The sequence below is a fragment of the Marmota flaviventris genome, chromosome 16 (assembly GCF_047511675.1).
Source record: "Marmota flaviventris isolate mMarFla1 chromosome 16, mMarFla1.hap1, whole genome shotgun sequence".
Classification (NCBI taxonomy): domain Eukaryota; kingdom Metazoa; phylum Chordata; class Mammalia; order Rodentia; family Sciuridae; genus Marmota; species Marmota flaviventris.
The window spans coordinates 65,556,480-65,577,451 of NC_092513.1; the positions used below are offsets into that span (position 1 = coordinate 65,556,480).

The 20,972-nt window shown below is 32.2% G+C and overlaps 1 protein-coding gene across 1 annotated transcript; it reads right to left on the minus strand.

Annotated features, from left to right (window-relative positions):
* Positions 1 to 902: 902 nt before the first annotated feature.
* On the minus strand, positions 903 to 2,368 carry LOC139702150 (zinc finger protein 724-like). The gene is made up of 2 exons (XM_071602472.1): positions 1,263 to 2,368; positions 903 to 923 (listed from the first exon to the last, which is right to left on the minus strand). Exons 1-2 carry the CDS (start codon positions 2,223 to 2,225, stop codon positions 903 to 905), a joined length of 984 nt encoding a protein of 327 aa, XP_071458573.1. The 5' UTR covers positions 2,226 to 2,368.
* Positions 2,369 to 20,972: the final 18,604 nt, after the last annotated feature.

Below are 20,972 nucleotides of genomic sequence, written 5' to 3' on the forward strand. Positions count from 1 at the left end.
CCTCGGCCCCAGCAACATCTAGCTGATTGGCTCCTCTGCGGTGATGCTCATTGGACTGTTTCCCTGCCCTTTCAGACCACGGAGCTGCTCATTGGGGGACTTTTTGGCTCTGCCCACGTGACCCAGCCAATCGGCCTCAAGAGCAGGAGGATTGTGGGAGGTGGAAAGAAGCTTGTGTGGGAGAGAGAGGCTTGTGGAAAGCCGGTGGTGGCAGTTGAGGCTCTGAGGATTTTTCCTGAGAGGCTGTTTTGTTTGGCGTGTTTGGTTCTAAAAATAAAGTTAGTTTCTTTTGACAAGTGGCTTCTGATTGTGCCCAGCCAGACTGCGGCACTTCTCATATGTTAACATTTTTCTCAATACTAAACATTTTTCTGATATGTATGACATGCATGTTACAGGGTTTTCTACAGATAGTATATGCATTAGGATTGAATACAGTTTTTTAATAAAGCTCTGACATATTGTTGGCAAAAGTAGGACTTCTCTTCAATTCTAAATCTGTGGAGATTTGTAACATGTGGGCTTTTATTAAAATCATTGTCAATTATTCACATTTGTAGGATTTAATTGCTACTATAATCTTCTTGATGTATTTAAAAGGTTGACGTTTGATTGAAACCAAAAGATTGCAATCTAAAGTTTTTTTTTTCCAGTATGAATTTTCTGGAGATAAAAATGAATAAATAATTCTTACATTCTTTAGGTTTGCAAATATTCTTTATATTTGTATGGTTTCTCCCCAGTGTGAATTTTCTGGTTCATAATAAGGCTTTGCCTAAAAGTGAAAGCTTTGCCACATTCTCTCCAGTATTAATTCTCTGGTGAATAGTAAGAGTTGAGCTTTCTTTAAAAGCTTTGCCACATTCTTTATATTTGTATGGTTTCTCTTCACTGTGAATTCTCTAGTGCACAATAAGGTGTTGCTGACAATAAAAGCTTTGCCATATTCACTACATTTATATGGGTTCACTTCTGTATAAATTCTATGGTGAACAAAAAGGGTTGAACTTTTATTAAAAGCTTTGCCACATTCTTTACATTTGTATGACTCTTCTCCACTATGAATCCTCTGATGAATAATAAGTTTTTTAGCTTCTATTAAGTTTTGCAACATTCTTTAATTTTTATGGTTGCTCAAGAATGTGAATTCTCCGGTGCCCAATAAGGCTTCACCTAAAGGCGAAAGCTTTGCCACATTATTTACAATTGTGTGGCTTCTCTCCAGTATGAATTCTCTGGTGAATCATAAGTTTTGAACTTACATTAAAAGCTTTGCCACATTCTTGACAGAGGTAAGGTTTCTCTCCAGTGTGAATTCTCTGGTGCACAACAAGGTGCTGACTCACAGTAAAAGCTTTGCTACATTCTTCACACTTGTATGGCTTCTCTCCAGTATGAATTCTCTGGTGAATGTTAAGTTTTGACCTTACATTAAAAGATTTACCACATTCATTGCATTTGTAAGGTTTCTCTCCAGTGTGAATTCTCTGGTGCACAACAAGGTGTTGACTAACAGTAAAAGCTTTGCCACATTCTTTACATTTGTATGGCTTCTCTCCAGTATGAATTCTCTGGTGTATAATAAGTTTTGAATTTACATTAAAAGCTTTGCCACATTCTTCACATTTGTATGGCTTCTCTCCAGTGTGAATTTTGTGGTGCACAATAAGGTTTTGCCTAAAAGTAAAAGCTTTACCACATTCATTACATTTGTGTGGCTTCTCTCCAATATGAATTTTCTGGTGATCAGTAAGTTTTGAGGTTCTGTTAAAAGTTTTGCCACATTCTTTACATTTGTATGGCTTCTCTCCAGTGTGAATTCTCTGGTGCACAATCAAGCTTTCTCTACGAGTAAAAGCTTTGACACATTCTTTACATTTGTATGGCTTCTCTCCAGTATGAATTCTCTGGTGAATAATAAGTTTTGAACTTACATTAAAAGCTTTGCCACATTCTTCACATTTGTATGGTTTTTCTCCAGTATGAATTCTCTGGTGCACCACAAGACTTTGCCTAGCCGTAAAACCTTTGGAACATTCTTTACATTTATATGGCTTCTCTCCAATATGAATTCTCTGGTGTTGAGTAAGGCGTGATATTTCATTAAAAGCTTTGCCACATTCTTTGCATTTGTAAGGTTTCTCTTCAGTGTGAATACTCTGGTTCACAATAAGGTCTTCCCTAAAAGTAAAAGCTTGGCCACATTCTTTACATTTGTATGCCATGTCTCCAGTATAAATTCTCTGGTGTTCAGTAATACTTGGAGTTTTATTCAAAGCTGTTACACATTCCTTACATTTGTAATGCTTTTCTTGAATATGAAAAGTTAGGTGGAAAAATTCAGAGCATGGATTAAGAACTTCTTCCATTTTATCCTTATAAAGCTTTTTAAAATGATCACAAGGATGTTTCCTAGAATTTAAAAGAGGGTGAAATGTTTATGAGTTTCCGAATTTATATTAATTTACACACACACACACACACACACACACACACACACACACACACATATATATATATATATATATATATATATATATATATATATATTGCCAATTACTTAAGGTAAAGACCTGTCTACAAATCTTGAAATATTTATCATACATGTAGAACTCTCTGCAAGTATCTATATGCATATTTAGATAAAGCAATAGTTGGTAAGTACAAATCTCTCCACATTCATTACAATTCTTTGCATTAACAAAAAGAGTAACTGTTCATTGCAACTTCTTTTGTAAAGTAACAATTAAATTAATCAGTCAGAACTTTTTTAAAAATCTTTTTTCTACAGAAATATTTGTGGATGTTTACCCAATGGTACATTTCAAAGTATTCTAGTAATTCACTGAAGCATATAATAGATGCCAGAGCAAATTTCCCATTCTTTAGAGGAAGGATATGATTCCAAAAATGCTGTGCAGATAATTTAAAAGCCCACAGATTGTCAAAAGTGACTGGCATATGTGCAGTTGTTTCTCCCCAGTTCAGCTGATGCCCTGCATCACCACAATGCCACCAAACAATGATCTGGTAAAAATCTCTGTATGTAACTAGCTCACTGAAATGAGTCACAAGACACTTTGAACTTGTTGGGTGAATATTCCTTAGGATTCACAGATGACTAGGACTAGGACCTCAGAAAAACCTAAGAGCAACAGTATTAAGTTTACTGGGAACATGTGTAGGATCCAGGAAGTCTCTGGGTCTGACACTTGAAAAAATTATCCTGTTATGTATAAGAACAAATCTCATCCTACCACAAACCACAAATGCACAAGTATTCTTGGATTTCATCTCGGAGTCCTGTTGCTGTGGAAGATGAGACAGTGCATGTCAAGTACAGATGCTGGAAGACATCTCTGAAATATGTGTGAAACAAGAAAATCAACAAAATGGAAGCCATTATGCAGCAAAGCCTGGTATATTGGCACTCATAATGGCAATTCTGCTTGTTTGAGACTTCCCAATACATTTGATATCCCACCTATCTATGTTCAGCCCTGCATTGGAGATGGAATGACTCATTGGAGACACATAGTAACCTAGCATCTCAAGATGGGTGTGTCTTGCTAGGAAGTCAATCAACCTGTCTGCAGCAAGTCTCTTCTCATTAAAGTCTTATCCCTAACTTTGATATACTCTCCCTCAATTAAAAAAAAAAAAAAAAACACAACTAGCCATTTTCTAGTCATTGTGTTCCAGCTCCTATGTGGACTTGAGAATCTATGAGATGCTCCACCTCTTTCAAAAGTAATTTCTGGCTTGGTATCTTTATTTTTATATGCACTCATGTACATGCCATTAAAAGCTTTAAAAAAATAATGATTAATCATGATTTAACCAGTGTTTTCATTTCTTACATTAAAATGTAAATTTCTATTCAAATCACATTTTTAAAGCTGAGAAAACTGGTTGACTATTTAATTTCCCAAAGGCATTTTTAAGATACAGCTTCATAATAGCCTGTAAGCTTTTCACAATTATGTACTTTGATACATCTTCTTGCCTCTAAAAATCTTGTTTATTGTGACTGGTTTTACACAAAGTACTGGATAGTGAAAACTGTATAATTACCATTATGTAATTGAAAGTATTATTTTTAAAAAAGTGACTGCCATATATTATATGATAACATAACCTGATGACAGTTTAATTTTCATTATAAATATTGTCATGCATTTGCATTTTTGTTTTGTTCATTAAAAAATTTACTGACGTTCTCTCTCTCCAACTGTGTATAGTTTCCATACCTTCTCTGGATCAAATTTTGCAAAAAACATTTTATTTCCTGATCTTCTGAAAATTCTGAATTTTGCTGAGAAGACATACCTGAAAGAAATTAAAATAATACATTATCCACTTACTACACTATGGTGAATATATTCTGCAAATATATAAAACTCCATCAAATTTAGGGAAATAGCTAGAGAACAATAAGTACAATGTAAGGTCATTCTTAATCAAGAAACATGTAAAATTTACAACAGTATGCTGACAAAAGTTTGAAAACTTTGAAAATCATCTTGCAATTTCAAAGTGCCACATATGAAGATAAAACTCAAACAGCTAATGTTACCACAAAGATGTCAAATTACAGCATCTTGTTCAAGTTTTTCAGATTTCACATTTGACTCAAAATTTGCAGGAATGGGCTGGGAATATAGCTCAGTTGGTAGAGTGCATGCTAATTAGTTCATTAAAGTGAGTTTGATCCCCATCAACACACCCACACCCACAAATCAATGTTGCAGAAAAGTACTTTAACCATTAAATAATTTATTATGTCTTAGTAGGGAGTGTTACTTAGGATTGAACATAGGAGTGTTTTATCATTAAACTACCTCCACAGACCCTTATATATACTTTTTAAAAAATGTTTTGAGACAGGATGTCACAAAGATGCCGAAGATCATTTTAAACTTACAATCTTACTGTCACAGCTTCCCAAATGATACAGGCATTTATCACCCCACCTGACCTATTTTTGTTTATTTAGTAACTTCCATACATTATCCAAAATGACTATAATAATCTATTTAAGGAAGATTTCAAATGGAATAAAAGTAATAGCACATGCATAAAAAAAGGAAAAATCAGCTCAAGCAAAGATACAACATAACACTAGCAATTGAAAATTAGAAAACTGACATTTGTTAATTATCTAAGCAATGCCAAAAAAACTTGAAAGATGTTTATTAAACTAATTTGAAAGAGAAGATTGAATGCAATTCAGAAAAAAATTGCAAAAGAAAAAGTAGAACTATACTAGAAATATTCTTTAGGAAACAATATCAGATGAATTAGAAATGTGAAGAGAAAATATATCAAATATTAGAAAATCAATTAAAATATTTAAAGTAAGAAATTCATAAAGAAAATTTTAAAACTCATAAAAATATATGATGAGACTAAGAAATAGAGAGGTTTTATTTATAAAGATACTTCTATATGGTTAACATTTGATTTCTTAGCAGAAGAATTCCAGACAGAAATTAGAGTATATAGTCATGTGTACTTAAGGGAAAACAAATCAATATAGAATATTATATCCAGCAAGACTATTTTTGAACCTTAAGAAAAATACAGGCTTTCAAGATATACAAATGCTATTTTTTTTTTTTTTTTTTTTACTTCTAGACCTGGTCTTAAAAAAATCAATAAATACTAAATTTAGTCATTCCAATATAATAAATCTGTACAGAAACACAAATCATATAGTAATTGAAAGCTTTTGTGAAAAACCAAAATATTTATAAAAATAAATTCCATTTTACTGTCATTATGGTACATAAAACATTTAGTTTTGCTATGGAATTTGAAAGAATAAAGCATAAAAACTATCATAAATCTATACTAATAGGTAAAACATATAAAAGCAGCTTGACATCAGCTTGACAAGACATGTAAAGACACTGATTATTTTAGAGAATCAAAGTTAGTTCAGTTTAAAAATACAGTGTAAACTAAGTACTTTAATTTTTTGTTGTTATTTTTAGTTATGTATGACAGTAGAATGATCTTGACATAGCATACATACATTAAGTATAACTACCCATTCTTGTGGTTGTATATGATATGAAGTTACATGTGGAGAGTCACACTGAATGAACACATGTTTAAGTCTTGATGAACAAGGCTTTGACCAACCTCTATTATCTAGTGGCTTCAGCATTGCCCAGCTCAGATATCAAGACATGGCTTCAGAAGTAGGTATATATACTTGAGTTAAGTTACACTCACTTATTCCTTTATAATTCTACCCCTTTGCCCCTTTTTGGGATAGAATGGTGAAGGTGATCCTTCTCTCACTCTCTTGACAGGGTCACAGTGAAGATAAGTGCTGGCAAAGCTGCTCTCCCACTGTCTTGACAGGGTCACAGTAAGGTTGAATTCTGGCAAACCCACACTGGTTGGTAGGTAACTGAAACCATGACACCCTTTTTTATGTAATTGGGACTTTTCATTTTCATGCTCCTGTTCCTGACAGGAGGCATGAGTATGTTAAATGCTAAACCAAATTAAACTTCAGATAGCTAGAACATAACAGGTAGTTCATACCTAGCAGGCTGTTCTACTACCCCACAGTATACTGAGGACAAAACTGATAATGGACAACAATCATTCTCCAAAAGGTCATGAGAATTTCAGGCACCACATTGATTATATCAACTAAGAACCCAGGCCCATATTTCTGGCCCCTTAGAAAGCCTAATCATTAGGCTTATTACACAAAGCCCACCATATGTAGTTTCATCCTCAATTAAGGAAAGTTGTGTTATACACTTAGGAAAGTTAAGATATATAAAGATACATTCTTCTCTTTTCTATAAACTTTCTTTTACTTCACATAGGGATTTATGATGAGCATAGTTAATATTGGTATTAAGTGGACTGATGTATAGAACTTACTTTTTACTGAGAGAGATTACAAAGATATAAGAACTAGTGCACCTTGACTAAGAAACAAACTCTTTGAGAAAGCAGCTCAACCAGTTTCATGAGAATAAATGTAGGAATTAATTAAAGTAGCACTATAAGAAATATTTTTAGAAAAATGTTAGAAATATTATTCTATTTAGACTCTTGGGCTTAGAATTCTTAAGTTTTCAGTTGTATGGGTTTCATTAATGCTTTAAGAATGGTTTATAAACTTTAGGATATTTTAAGTATAATACAAGTGGATTTTTTATATGGAAATTTTAGATTAAAAATAAAGTGCAAGTATACTTTAAACTTAAAGGTTAATTAAAGGCTAGGAGACTTAGAGTCTAGTTATGTAGTTTGACATTATTTAATAAGAAACTAATATATCTTGGGGAAAATACTACATCCTGGAAAAATCTGAAACATGTAAATTAGTGACACATTTTATTGATGATTCTTTACCCTTAACAATTGATTAAACTAAAGGATACATCCTGGATAAATGTAAATTGATGTTACACTTTTCTATGCCCCTAATGATGGTTAAGGAAATGTCACATCTTGGCAAAGTTTTGAAATTGTATAATCAATGATGTATTCTGAATCCATAATGATGATAAAAATTGCAATAAAAGATGACCCAGAGAAAGCTGCATTAGAGCTCTCTCTCTGGAGATTGCTCTAATGGAACGACTCCTATCTCATCTTTTTCGTGGATGCCACTCATCCTTCAGGACTCCCTGGATCCTGCTAGGGCAGGATCCTAGCAATAGAATGTTCCATGGAAATTTCCTTTGTGTATCCCAGTCTCTTGCTCTGCTTTTGAAACCCACTCAATGCATGAGATGAGTGTGGCCTTCCTAGATGTCAATCAACCTGCTTACAGAAAGACATTACAAAGCTAGACTCAACCCCCTGAAACCTGACCTCTTGCCTCATTTCAATGGCTTCTCCCCAATGAAAGTGTTCAGCATGGCTCCTCACTCCTTTTTCCCATAGAACCCTAAAGTCAGAGGAACCATCACAGGACCCAAAGAATAAGGTATTTTTCTCAATCTCTGTTTGATTATTTCATGCCAATCCAGTTTTCCTGGGATGACCTTAAGTGTTTAGTCATAGGATGTGATAATTACACTGGTTGTGATTCATCTATGGACATCAGAAAGTTACTTTCAATTAATTTTCCATTTTTTAAATACTTTTAGTATAATCCCAATGTAATTACAAAGTAGATATAGAAGATAAAAACAGAAATAGAGAGGAATATAAATATCACCATAAAAGTCTTTGAATCACAAATTAAAACACACTATTAAATAGTAGACAAAAGTATAATGATCAACAAAAACTTCCAAAGTTACTATGGTAGTTTCTTTCTCATCAGGAATTTAAATACAAATGAACTATTATGAAACAATAATCAGAATGCAAACATAATGAGAAAGATTAAATGTAAAAATATGTTAATTATTTCAGATCTAAATATACAGAAGATTCTCTTTAGAACTAATGTCACAAATAGACTAAAACAATAATAGATGATTGGAATATTATATTCAAAAATCACAAAGATGGTAATAATTATATAAAAATAATTAGAGAAAATAGAATTTTATATAAAGATAAATGTTGCCATTCTCTGGAATACAACAGTAGTAAATATATGGTTAACTCAAATCATATTTTTCAAATACAAAAAGCAAACATTGAAATAACTCATCATTGAAAGCAAAAAAAAAAGTAATAGCATTCATTCCCAATTAATGCAAAGGAACAAAATAGCATTGGAATAGTACTCAGGAATTAGAACACTTAAACAACTATTATCAACCAATTAGGGTAAAAGAAGCAATCTTCTAAATAGTATAAGAAATATTGTCTTAAGGAGACCAAGTTAAAAGCACAAAACAGATGATAATAGTTATTAAAAATATTAAAATTGCTTTCTAACATAATGTAATTAATTGGAAATCAAAAGTGGATGTGATAACCAAAAACTCATAAATATGAGGTCAAAGCCAGTTATAGTAATTTAACAAGGCTCTAAGCAAATTAGAAAGAGGCAATCTCAAAATAAATTATAACAAGTGTTGTAGACCAGGGACAGTAGTAAACACCTGTAATCTCAGCTCTGTGATAGTTTGAGAGAGGAAGATTGGGAGTTCAATGGCAGTCTATGCAAACCTGAGGTGCTAAACAACTCAATTAGATAATGTCTCTAAGGAAAATACAAAATAGGGTTTTATCATGTTGTTTTGAGGGCAAGTGACCCTGATGTCAATCTCCAGTTCCCCAAAAATAAGGGCTGTGGGTGTGGCTCAGAGGTTAAGCAAATGATACAAAACACACACACACACAAAAAAAAAAAAAAAAAAAAACCCAAAGCAGTCTAAGAATTCTACATAATGCCAACCAAATGCTCAATACTATTTTTGCATAAATAAAAAAAGTTATTTTAAAAATTCTGTGTAGTATCCACGGTACATAAATAAGTAAACATATTAAAAAATTAAAAGTGTTTCCTCATATAAAAATAATACATACTTGTATGTTAACACAAATTTAGATGACGAAGCTATACATAACAAAATTGAGAGTACATAAATCAGTCCTCACATTGATGGTCAATTCAAAATATATTTACAGATCTATGCTTATTACAAAAATATTCAATAAAGATAAATGTGGAAAGCCAATCAAATGTTCTTTCACATGAGTATATGAAGGCAATTTTTGAATAGGATATAAAGTTTTGAAACTTAGCCGAGTGTGGTGGCACACACCTGTAATCCAGCAGCTTGGGTAGCTAAGACAGGAAGACCATGAGTTCAAAACCAGCCTCAACAATGGTGAGGCATTAAGCAACTCAGTGGGACCCTGTCTTTAAATAAAATACAAAACAGGGCTGGAGATGTGGTTCAGTGGTAAGAATGTCCCTGAGTTCAATCCTTGGTGCAAAAAATAAATTTTTTCAAACTTTATAAAGATAAGAAATTATATAGGACCTACAATTATCAGTCTTTAGGATAGTATGCTAAGTGAAATGAGTCATTCACAAAAAGACAAATACCATGTGATTCTACTTATGAGATATCTAATAGAGAAAAACATACAGGCCAAAAAGAATAAAATCACAAATGAAAAGGTGAGAGAAAAATGAGCACTTGTGTGGGGGAGAGATAAATTTTGCTTTTATGTGATTCAAATTTTCTAGGAATATAGTATAAAACAATGTGAATCAACACTACCTAACAGTACATTTAAAATATATAAGACAGTAAGTTATTCTATTTATTTGTTTTTAAGTGTTACCATATATAAAACTCACTGCCTTACATGTGTAACACAAGCCCTGAGCCATTAAGCTATAGCCCCAGCTCTAGAAATCTTTCTTTAAACCACATTTATGAGTTATACTTTTATACTCACTAGGAACAGGCATTTTGAATCACTGCTATTCATTACATGGCAAAAAAAATTCACAGAAAAATCTAGGTTAAGCATTCATAAAAAAGCTCTGATAAGAAAATCTGAATGAATAAATATTTGAATTATATTACAGAATTTATTCTTTGACTAAAATATTACATTAGTTTAAACTAGAGATATTCAGAAATATGCACAGATTTTTTAGGGAGCCCCCATGATCAATAGATGTCTGAGATTATGTAAATCCTCAGAGGTGTTAGGGAGTATTTTGTTGATTTGAATGTAGGGAGATCACTGGAGAACAACAAGTAGCTTAAGAATTGGGAAGCATGGCAAACATAGGGCAGGATATGTCTTTAATGAATGCAAAAGAAAGAAACCTAAGTTTAGAAACACGATTTCTGTTGGATTTTAGCTTCTTAATATTTTAAAATGAGACTTCCTTGTTGACATTTGGATGTCTTATCTGTATTCTTTGCTTCATGGACTTCTAATAGCATGGATATATGGCTACTGTCACTTTTCTCTGCAAATTCCAAGGTTATTGCTATGGGGAAAATAAATGACTAAGGATGACTTAAAGACAGGAAGACGTGCTTGCTGGAAAATGGAGTGCGGTTCATTTTGTTACATTTTTGGTAACTACTTATGTTTCTTAATGCTTACCTCATTAGGAAACAACAAAGAGGAGGTACCATAGAGGATTCTTGACAATTATTTTTCCAATTTTTATTTTTTATCTATGTATGTATATATGTATGTATGTATCTATCTATCTATTGAGAGAACCACTAAAATACTTTGGAAACATTTTCAATCTCCAGATTGTCAACACTACTTTGAAAAGATAGGTTAAACAAATTAAGAAATTAAATATTGGCCATGAATTAATAATTCTGAAGGACATTTATGCTCACCCACAAAGACCAGGTTTCTATAGATCTCTAGCATCACATCTCCATATAAAGTCTGCTGAACCGGGTCCAGACATTTCCATTCCTCTTCAGAGAAATCAATGGCCACATCCCTGAATGTTAATAGTTCCTGAAATAAAAAATAAATCAATAAATATCATGTCAACTATAAGATCATTGACAAAGTTTTTCATTTGACAGAAGTTGTGATGAGAGTTAGAAGAGCAGACTCTCAGTGAAGAAGTGGCCTCTGTCATTCAAAAAGCTTCTTTTTTGTGGTGCTGGAGATTGAAGCCAGGGCCTTGTGCATGCAAGACAAGCACACTACAAACTGAGCCATATTCCCAGCCCTAATAATTAGTTATAAGCAATGAAATTGGTGAATAAATTTGGTATAATAAAACCCAGAGAGCAACACATGTGAAACAAAACACTGAAGCAAAAAGTAATAAAAAATTCCAACATAATCCTAATGGATAAGTAACAGTTGCAATAAGTTACAGAATATTCAGAAGAAGCATCACAAAACAATTCAATGATATTTGAGATATACATTCCAAAATTATAAGTAATAACAAGACTCATACGACAGTGGTCATTTCTGTGTGTAGAAGACATGAGATCAGTGAGACACAAATTTCCAATGGCCCACATATTTATTTGAATGGTAATCTTTAAAGTTGTCTATATTCTCATTATTTATTTAATCATACCATATAACAAGTATTTTATTAAAAAATATTTTAACTTCTTCAGACCACAACACCACAACTCACTTTCCAAACAATAAAATAAATATTTTAACTAGCAGACTCTTACAAAACACTTAGTACTTGGGCACACTTGAATTATATGGCACAGAGTTATAAAAAATGAAAAAAGCAAATTAAGTGAATAGATTGTTAACCTCACAGTTCCTGACATATCAGATTGAACATTCCCAGATTTGTAGAACTACTCTTACTCTAAAACTGTATCTGCACATGGCTATTTTTGAAGATGCAAATGAGAAAATACTAAGCCAGAAAAGAAAAAAAAAATTCTAAAATGTACTTACACCATAAAGAACTCCCTGACAGTGGGAAAGTACTCCCTTTTTCAGGGTCTCAATTTTCACTAGTGAATAAACACATACCTAGAGTTAATTTAAGGTTCTGATCTTTGAGGTCTTCTTTCTGGAACAAACATTTATCTATTTATTTATTTATTTGTTTGTTTGTTTAATTATTTTAAATTAAGAATTTAACCAGGGTAACTCTACTACTGAGTTATATCAGAATATTTGTTTGTTTGTTTGTTTTAAATTTTAAGACAGAGACTTATCAAGTTGCTTAGGACCTTTCTAAATCACTGAGACTAGCCTCAAATTTGCCATCCTCCCACATCACTGGGATTACAGGTGTATGTCACCACACTTGACTATGCAACTACTTTTGATATTAAATGTGCATATTTGCAAAACAATCAATGTTCCAAAAATAGTTGACCTATAATTCAATTCTGATGCCCTTTAATACAGATAACACAACTTTGGGGTTCACTCCTAGAAAATTCAGTTTCACAAAGTGCCAGTTGCAAGCCCCAGAATAACATCTGTATTTATGATCAGTTTCCTATAAATTGGGGGGTCTCTATAATTACACACTGAAGTTACATCATCTGATAGAATTACTTCTGAAACAAAAAAGCACATTTTATTTATGTATACCAGATTTTTATGAAATACATAAATCAGGAAGGTGACAATAGAAAACTTTCATAGAACATAAAAACATCAGAAGATGAGGCACTACATAGGCCATTTTAGAAAATAGCTGGCTGAAGATATTATCTCCAATTTTTGTGTCCCACTATAGCAATAAAAAGCCCCCTTTCTCATTATGAGTTAGAAAATCTTCTCTATGTTAAATATGGTGATTCAGATACTTACTCTGCATATTCCCATTTTTTCCATCAAAAATATTCAGTTGAATGCTTTTACATTCAGTGTTCAGAACAAAATATTTGTGACAAAATGGAGCTTAAGTCTTGCCCCTATAAACCATTGAGCCATCTCATTTGAGACAAAACTAACACACAATTTTTTTTGTTAAAACTCCTAAGTATTGGTTGGCTTCATGGTAAAAGATTCTTTCATTTGAAATTTTGATTTATTTTTGATGCTGGGGCATTCTACAACTGAGATGCATCCCTAATACTTGTAATTTATTTTTTTCTTTTGATACAGGTTCTCGCTATGTTGCTCCAGTAAGCTAGAGCTACTGAACTTTCTACCTCAACCTCCATGTAGTTGTGATTACTGGCATGTCCTAATATGCCCAGCAAGATATGAATGTTCTACATTTCTTTGATCCATTCCCCTTTCACCTTTTTATTTGCTGTTCTTTCTAAAAACAAGCCCTTGACAGTCTAACATTTGAGATGCATCCATATCTTATATTTGATTATTTCCCAGTACTGCAATATATATTTAAGAAAAAAAGCCACTTATTACCCATATCTGAATTTTTCTAATCTGACAGTCTAGAAATAGCTCCACAATGATGAAAATTATAGCCACCAATAGAATTAAGAACTTAACCATTAATGATGTTCTTTTACAGAATGAATAATTGATCTTAGTTTGAATATAATTTTATTCTTAAATCTGCTTGTATCTTTTCTCTTTGGAAACATTCTTTATCTTTCTAATACTAGTATAAATTACATTTCATAGATAATGAGAATATTAGACTAAAATGAGACATTCTTCTTCCACCATCTTTTTTGCTTAAATATTCAATGACCACCCCAATGTCTTCCAATCTGCATGTAGTGAGTTTTCCCTTGGATACTTCTGAACACACTAGGATTTTTTTCCCTGATTATTTGATATAGATTACTCTCCTTTTAAATTGTGACACTTGATCATCTATCTTTCCTAGATGGGTAAGAGGAAAGAAGATATAGATCATCTTTGCCTTTCTCTTCAGTTGCAGAATCAATGTGGCTGACAAGCAATGTATTTCTGGGCATCTGAACCTAATATTTGAGAAAAATGATATTAATGTTCCAATATATGATCTATTTAGATGAAACATATACAGGATATTTCTGTAGTTCTAGAATAGCCAGCTAGTCCAACAAGGTGCTCCATTCCCCAAACTGCACCAGCCTACTAAAATGCTGAGATTATGGACATACATCTTTACAAGTGGCAGTAGGTGTAAGTACTTTTTACAGAGCTTCACATTATAATACTCATTTCCTCTCATGGGAAAGCACACACACACACACACACAAACAAACACAAATACACACATGCACACACAGGCCCAAATACAAATTTTTAAATTCCATCAAAACTCAGATTTAAAAAAATGAATTAAAATGCTGTTATTTGAAATGTACCACAGGGAAACATCTTTCATATAATGAATTAGCTGAGAAAAGATGGCATTTAGGAAAATCATGCTTATCATACATTTGGAAAAATGCACTAAAAATATGGGAAATGATAGAGAAACTAAAAAACCCATGGGCCACAGCTACTTCCAAACATGAATTATTTACATCAATCAGAAATCTCATGTCATGACACTATCCTTAACATTCATTCTAAAAGGGTTTGGACAAAAAGGTACAGAGTTAGTTTTAGGCCAGGCTGGGGTCACCAATCTGGCACAGGACAAAAAAGTAGTAGTATCCTGACTATCAATCCCATTATGTGGACTAGAGGTTGTAGAATATTGATCTCTCTCAAATTTGGACTATAGTTAAGAGATTAGAAAGCTGACATCAGCAGAGCCCAGGTATCCACACTCAGTTCTGACTACTATCATCACGCCCCTGTCTTCTGTTTCACAGTGCCCAGTTCTACAGACTTATCATTTCTACAAATTCTCTAGCTCCTAAAGGTCAGAGTGAAAGGGCCTGTGACAGAGCCATCTGGCATCACAAAACCTGAAAATAAACCCAAAGATTTTCCAGAGAGAAAGGTAAATGTCTCCCAGATTTTGGAACCTATCCTCTGTTCTTTGTTTGTTGACCCTAATCACTTCTGATTGCAAATATATATATATATATATATATATATATATATATATATATATATATATATATATATTTTTTTTTTTTTTTTTTTTTTTTTAATCTGAATAGGGGGAAAAAACCCACCAACATAATTTGAGCTCAGCCTGCAGGACCCAAGATTTGACAGGATCTTCATTATATTCCTTTTCAGACATAGCTTTCTATGTGCAAGAAGACCTAGATATAAAAGAGGAAATAAGTATTTAATGTTGAATATAATATTATGCCAATTATCATTGACAATAATATCAATGACAGATTAACAATTGCAAATGATATAGTGAGAATTACTAAACTTTTTTGGTTCCATAGTCTCCATACTTTGGTTTCATGAGGTTTGTTTTTTTTATTTGATTGGTTCTAGAGATACATTCCAGTGATGCATCACTGAGATATATCCCCAGTTGTTTTCGAAATTTATATCTTCTCAAGTTCTTTCTAACTCACTGAGGCAGGCCCAAAGCTGGTGATCTACTTGCTTTAGTCTCCTGTGTCACCAGAATTACAGGTATGCAACAACACATCTAGTTCATTTTTAGGAATTTTTTAAAGTGCAGATAGATTTTGGAAAAAGTAAAAAATCTTCTACAGCACCAAAGTTCAATAGACATAAAATGAAAAATATCTAACTAAACTTTTAGAAGTCATAAATAAAACGAATGAAATAAATCATAATAATTTATAAATAAATTACTATAATGGTTATAATTTGTTATCACAAATAATTTTTAAATGATAATAATTTAAATGTTATTAAAATGTTATTATATAAAAAATTATGATTATATTTTGTAAGAATATTATATTTTTAATCAAATGTATCCAAAATGTTATTGTTCTAATATAGGAACATCAAATACTGTTAGTTAGCTACATTTATTTTTTATTAAACTTTCAAATCTCCTAATACTTCTCAATACATATTGGCCACATTCCAAAAACTCATCACTCACATGTGGCAAATGGTTGCCACATTGCAACTATATATCTGAGGATTCTGATTCCCTGGACTGCATGATATTGAATGACTGAAACCCTCCTTTTCAACCAGAGGTGGGAAAACATGTCTTTCTTACCAATATTCCTCCTTTGAAACAAATAAGAAAGAAGTGATTTTTATTATACACAAGAGAGTGCTATGATATTAGAGTGCCCAAAGGCAGGCCATACTTCCCAACTGCTACCTGGCAAGATCAGTTGATCTTCAGATATTAAATAATGAACAAAGGATAATGCAAACCCAGAGGAAATGGTCCTCATATAATCAAATCTGTCTATACCTTGACACCATAATTTTTTTGTGAAGGAAAATATTATTATCTATCTATCTATCTATCTATCTATCTATCTATCTATCTATCTTGTTTGCCTCTGGGCCTTCACCCTAGTGATCTGGCTATGGTTGTCTGGTTCATTCTTTGTAGTAGAATATGCTGTGAGTTAAGGACTAATAACATTTTTATGTCTACATGCATTTCTGCATAGCTCAAAATCATTTAATAGTATTTTCAACATTAAATAAACAAAAATAAAATCACTTTTACTTGCATGCCTTCTTCTATTCAGTTAACTTGAAATCACCATGTATTAATTTTGGCATCCTGTTTGCATTTGATGTGTTTGTCGATTAGCTATCAAGTATTACAAACGGCCCCCAAACTGAATCATTAATTCTTAAAATGATAAGTTTAAGAGTAAGCCCTATTTAGACTGGGTTTAGCTGCATTATTCTAATTTCAGCAGAGATCCTTCAAGCATATGCTCTGCTATTTGACATGGTAACATTGTTTTTGGAAGAGAGATGGCTGTCCAATATGGTCTTTTAATTCTCATCCACACGATCTCTTATCCTTCAAAAGCCTAATATGAGCTTCTTCACCTTGAAATGGTGGGGTGTACAAAGACAAAAACAGAAAGGATTCAAGACCATTCAAGGCCAAGGCATAATACCCATACATTTTCATAATAACTATATTCTACTGGCTGTAGTATATAAACCACTTTTATTTATGTCATGGCAAACACATTCTGCCTGTCATTAAGAACAGCTATAAAAGAACATTGCCAATGGCCTGGATACAAAAAAATAAATAAATAGATAGATAGATAAATGATTAAAAATAATTTTACAATTTATACCTTTTTTTTCTTTCAGATGACATTTGTCTGACTACTGCAATTCATAAAATTTTACCAAATCACAGAGGCAAATCACGTTTAGACTCAGAATCTCTACTGCCTGCCTCAAATTATCAAAAAATTTGGTAGGCCACAACAATCATGCAATTTTTCTAGGAATTTAAGAAACTGAAGAATGACATCTCTGCAAAAGAAACATAATTCTTTTTAACTATATATCCCTTCACTACTTTTTACTATTAAAATATTTTTAAGAAAACACTCAAGTGTTTTGTTTTTGTTTTGTTTTATTGCTTGTTTGTTTAAATAGGGAATTATGAGTAAATAGACTCAGGACATATTTAAAAAATGAAGGCTAAATGATTTTTTTAAAAATTTCTCATCATAGCGTAATAGTAAAAATATGCATAACACACAGTATATCTGCATATTCTTTCATTTATTCATTAATTTATTTTTGGTATTTGTAGTCTACTTATGATTTTAATCTAGACTAAACTTAGACCTTTTTATGAAACAGTTTCTTAATATGAAATGAGAATAAGATAGATATAATGAGAAGACATTTTCTCCACCAGCAGTTTGTCTAAACACCTGAGTAAATAAGAAAATAATCCTTTTATTTTCTTCTCAACATGGCAAATCTGTTTTCCATAAACTCCCAACAGAAAGGCTAAAGTGGACAGATCCACATAGCACAATCAGAAACCACACAGAGTTAATGCATTTTCACCTGTGAACCAATGGTTCCAAGTTTTGGCTAAAGTGGACAGTCACCCGAAGGGCTCTTCAATTTCCAAATTTAAAATTGCATTAAAATGATGAAATCTATATCCCTGGAAAGAAACCCAGGCATCAATTTTTTTTAAAGATCTGAAAATAGCTGGGGTTGTGGCTCAGTGGTAACATGCTTCCCTAGCATACACGAAGCACTGTGTTCATTCCTCAGCACCATATAAATGTAAAATAAAGATATTGTGTTCACCTAAAACTAAAAAATAAATATTAAAAAAAATATTTGAAAATAAATTATCATGTTTTGCAAAACCCAAAACCACTGCTTTACAAAAACATCTTATGATAAATGAGTTGCAAAGACACATAAGATATGTTAGCCCCTCAGGCTAACCAAATTTGTCATTTAGGATTTTTTTTAACAACTATAAAAAGTACCTGTGATAACAATCTAACAAACAGAAAAATCTTATTTTGAATTAAAGTTCTAGAGATTCTTGTTGATAAGTGATTGGTATTACAGCTTTATGCTTGAGCACATTATGGCAGGAGCACATGGCAACAGAAAAGTAAAATAAGCTCCAGGTGTCGAAAATTCATTTCAAGTACATATTGTACAATGAAATAAACAATTCCCACTATGCCTTACCTTGTAAAGCTTTCACTAAATACAACACCTTGAGGACCAAGCATTTAATACATGGACCATTACAGGATATTTATCCAAACCAGAGCACCTGCATTGTATCATTGATATGCTTTGGATAAAATAATCTTTGATAGTCATTTATGGCCATTCAACTCAGTTAAAAATTTTGAGAATACACCAGGCACTGGGCAGAGCTCTAAGTTCCTTGTTCATGAACAACAGACTTGTAAAAAGAATTAATAATTGGAGAAAGTTAAGCAATGTGTTGTGGTGCATGCCATTAATCCTGGCAATGAAGGAGTCTGATACAGCTTGATTGCAAGTTCAATGACAGGCCTGGTAATATAGTAAAATTATACATATATATAGTGTAGGTTCACCCTACACTAAACCCACTTTGTAGCCAAAGGTTGGGACTCCCAGGTTAAACAGTTTGCACACAGGAGCAATTTAAAATTTCAGGTTTCACTTAGTATAGTACTATAGATATGGACGAAAATAGAGCTACAAATCAAACATGGTTGGTGCTAGAAGCTTGAATTTTCTATATATATATATATATATATATATATATATATATATATATATATATATAAATTTGCATGGTAAATTGATGCTTGCTTCCATCCCCAGCACTGAGAAAAAGAAATAAATGAATAAAAATTAATGTTTACCAAGTTGTGGCTGAAATGAAAAAACTTATGTCCAAATGTTAGAACATAGAATATTAAAATCCAAAGTGAACTAATTTGAGATTTCAACCAAATCACTAATTGTTGCTAGTATTCTGATATACATATTTCACAAACATAATTTTTAAAATTTACATTGAAGTACAATGCACATATAAAAACACACAAAGCATATATGTAAAGGTTCAGAAATTATCCAAAAGTGAACATAGTTTGAATCAGCCTTGCTCAGGACAGACTAAATCATTTTCTCTATCTATGATCCCCTAAAGCATAGAGGTTCTTAACAACTAGCATGGAAAAGCTTCAATATATAAATATAAAATGTATATAAATAAAGTAAACATTAAACCAGTTACCCAGATTCAATATCTGCTTATTACATGCCATTTTTATTTTTTCTACACTTCTAACCATACTGCAAAGTAGGCCAACCCCCTCCCCCCTGCTGTATATTTCTTTTCTGGTGAGGTCATATGTACATGTGTTTAATGTCACAGATATTAATTTACAGTTTTGACAAACAGAATGATAAAAACTTTCACTGCTTTTAAGCACTGAATATTTATATCATTCCAAGACAACTATTTTCTTTTACATGCAAATTTTGTTCCCAGAGGGATGGATATTTAGCCATATTTTTATTTTGCCTGACTTTATGCAATATAATTTTAAATGCTGTACAGTATCTGTGAGAGTCAATAAGCATATGTGTGTCAGTAATGTGTTTCTTTTTATTGATGACTGCTTTGTATTTTAAGGATGTACTACAAATTGTTCACTTCAATATTCAGGAACATTAGAGTTATTTCCTTTTTTGGACCATTAAGACTACTGGGACCATCAATATTCTTAAACAAATAACTATTCCACTCATCTTATTCTTCCCCAGTATTTCAATGACACAGTATTCCACTTTTATTGGTTGCTTTGAAGATTATAATTTTTATCTTGTCATATCTATTTAATTAGGGTCAATATTATATGAGTTTACTAAATATAAAATAAAAACCATATCAGACTATTTATTTTCTTGTATCCTTTTTGCAACTACTATAAATATTTATCTACACATTGCAGATTCCCAAATAACTGTATAATTTTTGTAAAATAATCATATATTATCATAAAACAAAGAGGAAAAAGTAATAATCATAAGATTGCTAATATGCCAGCCATAGTGGTATACACCTATATTTCCAGTAACTTTGGAGGATAAAGCAGGTGGATCAACAAGTACAAATACTTCCTCTGCTACTTAGCAAGGCTCTAAGCCAATCAGCAAAACCTTGTCTCTAATAAAAATTAAAATGGCTGAGGAAATCAGGATGTGGCTAAGTGCTTAAGTGTCCCTAGATTCAAACAATGGTACTATATAACAAATATGTGTGTTTGTGTGTGTGTGTGCGTGACACACGC

Excerpts from the sequence above, each read along its gene's own strand:
- LOC139702150 (XM_071602472.1), bottom strand. The coding sequence starts at position 2,225 with ATGGCATACAAATGTAAAGAATGTGGCCAAGCTTTTACTTTTAGGGAA. Across the intron at positions 924-1,262 it reads AATGTGGCAAAGCTTTTAAT|CAACACCTTATTGTGCACTA; the intron begins GTAAGTTCAAAA and ends TTTTATTGTCAG.